General features: G+C 41.7%; 1 protein-coding gene across 1 annotated transcript; it reads right to left on the reverse strand.

Moving 5' to 3' along the window:
* Positions 1-1,419: 1,419 nt before the first annotated feature.
* Positions 1,420-8,341, reverse strand: TRMT112 (tRNA methyltransferase activator subunit 11-2). Its single transcript, XM_048517363.1, has 4 exons — positions 8,185-8,341; positions 4,849-4,950; positions 2,428-2,520; positions 1,420-1,713 (listed from the first exon to the last, which is right to left on the reverse strand). The coding sequence occupies exons 1-4, from the start codon at positions 8,263-8,265 to the stop codon at positions 1,612-1,614; spliced, it is 378 nt and encodes a 125-aa protein (XP_048373320.1). The 5' UTR covers positions 8,266-8,341; the 3' UTR covers positions 1,420-1,611.
* Positions 8,342-8,348: the final 7 nt, after the last annotated feature.

Raw genomic sequence — 8,348 nt, forward strand, 5'->3', positions numbered from 1 at the left:
CAAAACTGTGGGTTCCTTGATTGAGTCAATTATGTTGGGTCTTCCTCGTTTCCTGCTGCCTTCAGCTTATCCTAGTGTTATTGTCTTTTCCAAATCTTTCCTAATTTATTGTTAATTTATTTATTGTTATTGCTAAGAGGGTTGTTCTTAACCCGCTCTCAACCTAATCAACCTAGCATGGCTCCTTTGAGGATGGGGGGCGGGGGGGGATTATCATACATATCACCCATAGGTAAGGCATGATTAAAATTTTACTAGACACACATAAAACACAGGTTGGAGGAAGAGGAGCACCTTCCTAGAACAGTTTTCCAGCTTCGATAAAAGTTCTTTTTCAAGCCCAATGTGCATTTCTTACTGCAACTGGCTCATAGTAGTTTCACAGGTGCCAGGGATTTTCCACGTCACCCGGAAAATGTGAAACTTGGCACATGTGTCAAAGTACCTTAGTAACAAAGGAAGTCTGAAAAATAGGATGCCTGTACCACTGTTCACTTTACAGTGAATGCACAGACATCCTCCATGCATATGTGCATCTGCTTGGAAGAAAGATTTGAAGCCTGATCACTTTACAATTGAAACCGGGGACCAGTCCCTGAAAACATGTAGGATTCACGTCACACATCCAGCTGCATGTGTACTGAATGCAATATAAGAATTTACTCTGTGCACATGTAAAAAATAATCAAGTGTACATGTGTTCACCGCAACTTGTGATCAGGAGCATGCATGTCTCTGCTGCCCAATAGAGGTCTCTGATGTGTACTTTCAAACTGTTTACAGAACATCCTCTCTAATCAGAAAACTGAAGTTCAGGGCACATACAGTCCCAAACACCCAACAGGCTTCAGTTGGTGCTGGAAAAGTCTGAAACTTTCACACACCGTTCTCAAGGAACAGAAAGTAACTGGGTAGCACAGGCAAAATGGAATGTTGATAAGGGAGCTATCTGACCTGCACTCACTTAGAAACACCAGGCAAAGTAGCAGAATACAGCGTAATGTGGAAGGCAGCATGGGTAAGATATCTAAACGCTCTCCTATTTTAAAAAAACAACTGCCAGGCAACTAAGCAACTAGCTCCTCTCTGAGCAAGCAGACCAGTCAGGAACCCTTCTGTGCTAGTTTTCTACTTGCAAGAGATGTGGTTGTGTTTTGGTTTTTTAATGCCAAGGAAAATTTTTTAAAATGGCAGCCCCCTTGTGCAATTAGAAGTAGTGCAGTTTATTCCAGTGTCTCAGGGCTCTACCATCAAATTCTAGTGCACCCTTGGGTTGGGGGCTGGGAGCGGGGGGGTTGCTCCAGACCTGACGAAACCACGATGAGCAAAGTTGAATGGCACGAGCTGAATTGTGCCAAGGTGATGAAGTGCAGACAGGAAATTCAATCCTTTGTGCTGTTGAAAGCGATGAGCCCAAGCTTGGCAAGAGAACAAACATTTATTTACACACAAATTGAAACAACTGGAGAAACGTGTCCTATCCTCACCCCCAAACCATTGAAAAGTTATCTGTTACTAACAAAAAATACGAGGTTTAATTCTGCTCAACACCAGGCCCGGCCCTACCCCCACACCCTCCTCCTTGAACTTTCTTCGAAACGAACAACTCCCTCATGTTTCCTCTTCGCTCAGCAACATGTTGGGTATGCCTTTAGTGATGGGGAACTCCCGGCCAGTGTCCGGACATTTCAAAACACCCTCTATCACTTCCACCTGTGCAGGAAGAAATACAAAGGAAAGGGAGGCTTGAAGACAGGATTTGGTGCGTTGAAAGGAAGAAAAACAAAAGGGATGGATCCACCTACACCAGAGGTGTCCAACTGTAGCGCTTCAAATGTTCATGGACTACACTTCCCATCACCCCCTGCTGGCATGGCAGCAGGGGCTGATGGAAATTGTAGTCCACAAACATCTGAAGCACCAGAGTTGGACACCCCTGGCCTATACCACAAACTGAAGGTGACAGATTCCTTCAGTAGCAAACGGCAGCAGGCACTCGCATCCTCATTCCCTTCAATACAATGCAACTGCACTTACCTCAGAGATTGTCCACTAGCTAATTTTCTTTTCTATTGATTACAAAGATGCTTTGATTAAGTGCCAGATTTTTTCTAAGGTAAGTAGTACAAACATATAGGTGGAAGGCATACCCAAAGCAGGTGTGTCCCCCTGCCCCCAGCACCTAAGAGGGAGAGCCTTTTGTAAACCAAGAACAATTTTGCCACTAGTGCATTAGCGAAAAATGAAAAATACTTTTTCCCCTCAAGAAATTTAGCACTTGCAACATTACACAACTTTTGTCACAATCAATCAAGTAGAAGGTCCTCCATTTGAGGGACAGCCACAACTTTTGTAGCACAAGGACCTGTTCCGTGGGACTGGACGTGGGTGTGTAGAAGGGGTGCGGGAGAAAACAGAGGCCCTTACCTCCATCAGCACGTGATGAACTTTTCGAAGAAAATCCTCGTTACTCCCATAATCAGGGATGGGTTCGGAGGGGAGATCGGACCGGTGGCCCAACTGCAAGAGAGGTATAAGTCAAATTGTTACTTCACAGAGCAACCCACCACATTCTGGAGATGTCCTGTCTCTGATCACCAGATGCTGGAAAATCTTGCCTGGCTTGTAGGTTTCCCACTGACTGTGTATGAAAAAGCAGACAAGATGCTGAGCTTGGCCAAACTTCACTGGTCTGACTGAACACAATCTTCCAGACCGGGGTGTGTGTGTGTATGTTTATGTGTGTGTGTGTGTCAAACTTATATGTACAAGGGCAGAATATGCCAGAAATGTGACTTAGCCAGGACAGGTCCTGGGGGAGGGGAACTGTCTCAGCCGGTGAGTTCCCAGCAGATTTACCAGCTAAGATCAACACTGGGGGTGTGTGGATGCCTCAGCTGGAGAGCCAAAAGCTACCTCATTAGTCCAGAATGGCTCTGCAGGAGATGAACAGCACTGGGGGAAGGGCTTCAAAGGTCAGATTGGGAGTGAGGGTGGGGGACGGGTGTGCCAGCCCAGAATGGCACTGGAGGAGACGGATGGCACTGGGGGGAGGGGGGGTTGGCTGCCACAGCTGGCAAACACAGCAGGTTCACCAGCCCAGATCGGCACTAGGGGAGATGATTGGCACGAGGGCAGGGGATGGCTGCTTCAGCAGGACTTATTTGGTGATTACCCATCTAAATACTTACCAGGGCCAACCCTTCTTCCAAGATCTCTGACAAGATCAGGCTAGACTACTTCTGCATTTTTTAAATCCTTCTGGCTAGATGGATAGTATTAGGATCCTTTTTCAAACCATGCCTTTTCCCAAACCCTGACTTGGATAGCTCAGGCTAGCCTGATCTTCTCAGATGTCGGAAGCTAAGCAGAGTGAATCCTGCTAAGCACTTGGATGACAGACCACCAACAAAGTCCAGGGTTGCTGAGCAAGGACAGGCAATGGCAAACCACCTCAGTTCACCTCTTGCCTTGAAAATCCTATAAGAGGTGGCCATAAGCTGGCTGCAACTTGACAACACTTCCTTCCCTCATTGGATAAATGACAACCTATCATCTCTTTTTCCCACTCTGCATTGCTACCTGATCCACACTGTATGGCAGCAAGAACAAAACATAAATCGCTACGTCGCTACAGAGCACTGCACACCAAGACAACTAGACATAAGAACAGTTTTTTCCCGAATGCCATCACTCTGTTAAACAAATAATTCCCTCGATAATGTTAAACTATTTATTATATACTTATTATATAATTACTGCACTACTTTTTTCATCATTCCTATTACCCATCTCCTCCCACTTATGACTGTATGACTATAGCCTGTGCTGGCATTTCATTTCATTTTACATTTCATTTTATTTTATTTTAGTTTATGATTTTACATTTTATGTTTTCATTACTACTGATTGTTTCCTGATTGCTTACTAGACCTATATGACAATCATTAAGTGCTGTACCTTATGATTCTTGACAAATGTATTTTTCTTTTATGTACACTGAGAGCATATGCACCGGAGACAAATTCCTTGTGTGTCCAATCACACTTGGCCAATAAAGATTCTATTCTATTCTATTCTAAATTGTTGACCAGCAAGGAGACTCAAACAACACCTCTTTCAGGCTGCTGTGAGTTTTCTGGGCTGAGTGTCTGCGGTCTTATAGTTTTTGCTCCTAACGTTTCGCCTGAATGTATGTCTAGCATCTTCGGAAGCATATTGTGGTAAATTGTATTTCTCTCTGTGGCACAGCATGAAGTGATTGTGTGATGAGATATAAATATTTACTATTTTATTGGATTTATATCCTGCCCCATCCCCAAAGGACTCTGGGTGGGTTACAGCATAATTTAAAACATTCAAGAACTTTAAAATATAAATCCGAATTTGAAACTTTAAAACCAATTAACAAAATATTACAATCACGCTGGATTAATAGTTAATAGATGACATAAATTAATCCTTCCCACCTCTTCCACCCTTCCTTCCCCCACATCCAACTCAGGGGGAGGGGTGTTTGAGGCAAATTTGCATGTGCCTGGGTAGAGTTCAATTACAGTTACATTGGATGCTGTATTTGCAATCTAATTCACAACTGCATTTGTAATTGCAACTACACATGGAGTTCATTGTTGCATTGGCAATCATATTCACAACTGGACTTACAACCAAACTCACAACTGCACTAGCATGTGTCTGGGTGGAGTTTGTTTGCAGCTATATTTGACCGTCTCTGGTGTTTGGTTTTGGTGTTTTTTAATACTGGTAGCCAGGTTTTGTTGATTTTCAGATTCCCTTCCTTTTGAAACACCTCTTTCTCTTTTTCCTCTCCGTGCTCCAGTTACTCACACTCTCAGCTGCCTCCACCAAGGCTCCCCACTCCACTTTGGGTATCATCCGTGCAGTGAACTCCTGGTTGAAATCCACATTGTTAACCTTCACCTCTGAGGCCTGTTAGAGGAAAATGAAAACAGCCTTGTAACAAAGAAAGGTTCCTCCCCACACAACTGTGGTAGAAGGGTCAACTGCAGATGGTCAGAAAATGGAATAATCTCAAAATGAAGAACCCTTATAGCCAAAGCAATGATATCACTACTCTTTTCTTTCCGAGTCTATAAATTAACCAAGAGTTCAAGCAATTTTCACCCATCAATGAATTTGTAGCTTAAGGCTACTACCATCTTGGCCTGTGAATTGAGTTACAGAAATGTTAGATTAACTACTTTTTAACAGAGGCCTTGTTATAGCAGATGTAACTCATATGCACACACTGATTGGATTATTTGCTGTTACGTTGATTTACTCTTATTCAGTGATGAACCAATCAGTTATCTAGAGAACAAATGCATTATCATATCAGATTTACAGAAAGGCAAGACTGATATTCTTCTATAAATATGTACTCCTGTGATAAGCAAATCAGATTTCTCTGGATGGAAATCTCAGAAGATAACATGGGCTTTTTTTTGATAATCCCTAATAACACAAAAGCCGAAATCTGACTTGCTTTCAAAACATATACTTGCTGTATTATGCTTAAACGATGCTAGGAATTTTGATAATCTTAGCATTTAGCTTCACACCAATTGTAAAGTTATTTTTTTTCACGCCTGTATTTTTTGTGTCTTACTCAATAAAAGGAATGTTTTGTTCTCTCAATAAAAGACAAAAATTTCTATAGGTGTTCTGTCTGTTTTGCTCTGTTTCCGAGAACCTAACTCTACCAGAGTTTTGCGCCCCCTGCTTGGGTGGCCGCTGTGATGCTGGAATCCACCCCCCAAAAGCATCACTTTCAATGGTGTTTAAACTAGGGAGCCCAGATTCTCCTTTTAAATCCACCTTAAAGGGAGAATTTGGAGTCCCCAGTTTAAACAACATTGAAAGTGATGCTGTTATTGGGGTGGATTAACTGATTCCACATCAGAATATGTCCTGCTGCATGACATAAAAAGGCATATCCATGAAGTTCTCATTATTGCTTGTTTATATGTTAACTTTATATCAATTAGGGGTGGCCGAGAGATACTTTTCTTAATAAGCTGTTTTCTAGACTGGCTTCAAAACTAAATGAAACAGAGCTTTTTAAAGCAATTATACAATCATGAGAAACTGGGGCAAAATTTAGGGTTAGATATTAGCTTTTTTTGTAGTAGCAATCAAAAACATTTATTCATTTAAATACTAACTACAGCAATTTTGTCAAGCTTTAACTATGAAGAATTGAGGATTAGGTTTAGTGGTTAGAAAAAATGCTCATTAAAATATAAAACCAGGATTGTTTAATTTGGAGAGGAGACGTCTGAGGGAGGATATGATTGAAGTCTATAAAATTATGCATGGGGTAGAAAATGTTGACAGAGAGAAATTTTTCTCTCTTTCTCACAATACTAGAACCAGGGGGCATACTTTGAAAATGCTGGGGGGAAGAATTAGGACTAATAAAAGGAAACACTTCTTCACGCGTGTGATTGGTGTTTGGAATATGCTGCCGCAGGAGGTGGAGATGGCCACTAACCTGGATAGCTTTAAAAGGGGCTTGGATAGATTTATGGAGAAGTCGATTTATGGCTACCAATCTTGATCTCAGATTGCAAATGCCTTAACAGTCCAGGTGCTCGGGAGCAACAGCCGCAGAAGGCCATTGCTTTCACATCCTGCATGTGAGCTCCCAAAGGCACCTGGTGGGCCTCTGCGAGTAGCAGAGAGCTGGACTAGATGGACTCTGGTCTGATCCAGCTGGCTTGTTCTTATGTTCTTAAGGCCCAGCAATGATCTAGTTCCTAAATGGGTTGGCTCCTAGAGCCAAAGAAAAACGATCAAAATTTAAGGTTAGACATTAGCTTTTTTGTCATGGCAATGACAACTTATTTTATTTTAAATATACTCTGCACTTCCAAACCACAATCTGGATTAGGGTGGTGCACAAACATTTAAAACCATAATACATAAGAACTTCAAAAATTTCAAAAAAGATATCATTAAAATTCAAGATGGCAAATATTTAGCCCGTAAAAACCACCCAGCTCAGTTTGAACATGTCCCCATTCAATTCATCTAAGAATGGGCCACAACTAGGAGAGATAATGCAAGACACACCTGTGCCAAGCCATAACCATAGGGGGAATAACGTGGGTAGTGCTCGAGCTAGTGTAAAAATGGTGCAGGGAAGCCAGCAGATTACAACAAGGTGTGCAAATGGACTCAAACAAAGACCTGGCGGAACATCCCCATCTTACAGGCCTCCTCAGCAATTTTGTTACAGCTTTAACTGTGAAGAATTAGGGTTAGTGGTTAGAAAATTTGTTCATTAAAATAAAAAACAATGAAAGCCGGCCAATGACCCAATTGGCTCTTAAATGGGCAGGCTCCAGGAGCCAAAGAAAATTTATCAAATTTTAGAGTTAGATATCAGCTTTTTTGTTGTGGCAATAACAAACATGTATTTATTTAAATACTAACGACAGTAATTTTTGTCATAGTTTTAACTATGAAGAGTTTAAGTTTGGTGGTTAGAAAACATGTTCATTAAAATATTATACAAATATTATAAAATAGTATTTGAAATATTATAATATAAACCCAGGAAGGCTGGACAACAACCTGGCCGCTAAACAGGCTGGTTCCTAAGGCTAAAAAAACTTGCTCAAGGACTGACTCAATATTTAAAAGACTGGTACCCAAGCTCAGGGGTCTCCAACCCATTTGAACCAAACAAACATTTGGAATTCTGACAGGGCATGGTAGACACAGCAACAAAATGACTGTTGATGGAGTTGTCACTTTTATCTTCGCAACAACCCTACAAGGTAGGTAAGGCTGAGAAAGACCCACATAATAAAGTAAAAGTATTTTAAACCTTTTATTATATACGTCTGAATTGGTACTGAACAGTAGCTTCCACGTCAAAACTCACTTCTCCCACAAAAGCACCAGGCAACCTGGAAAAAGCCCTATTTTTGCCAGTCTGAGTCCACAGCCTGGGTTCAAAGCAACTTGATAACATACATCAAGTTACAATAAATAGATTTTTTTAAAAAATCGGTTCAAAACAGTCAAGTATTACGTGGAATTATTAATTGTCATGACATTTAATAATAATTAGACTCCCACGGGCAAGATTACAACGCGGGACGGCGGCGTTATTAGCTGCAAAACTAAAATTTGCAGGGTCCTCGGAGTCCATACCTCGATCCGAAGTGGGAAACCCCCACCAGGCCGGACGCCCCGCACGTGTGAAGTGAGCATATTATGCGTTAAGAGCTTCATCTTTTCAAACCGCCGGTTACCGGAAACAGAAGAGGAGTGAGAATGTGTATCTCTCTTACGACTTCCGGTGCGACTTTCATTAA

This window comes from Sphaerodactylus townsendi, linkage group LG01, assembly GCF_021028975.2.
Source record: "Sphaerodactylus townsendi isolate TG3544 linkage group LG01, MPM_Stown_v2.3, whole genome shotgun sequence".
NCBI lineage: Eukaryota > Metazoa > Chordata > Lepidosauria > Squamata > Sphaerodactylidae > Sphaerodactylus > Sphaerodactylus townsendi.

What these genes read in the sequence shown, in the direction of transcription:
- TRMT112 (XM_048517363.1), bottom strand. Translation starts at nt 8,265, where the DNA reads ATGAAGCTCTTAACGCATAATATGCTCACTTCACACGTGCGGGGCGTC. An exon ending in GTTTCCCACTTCGGATCGAG is followed by an intron (nt 4,951 to 8,184) that starts GTATGGACTCCG and finishes TTCCTCTAACAG; the next exon opens with GCCTCAGAGGTGAAGGTTAA. An exon ending in TGGTGGAGGCAGCTGAGAGT is followed by an intron (nt 2,521 to 4,848) that starts GTGAGTAACTGG and finishes CCTCTCTTGCAG; the next exon opens with TTGGGCCACCGGTCCGATCT.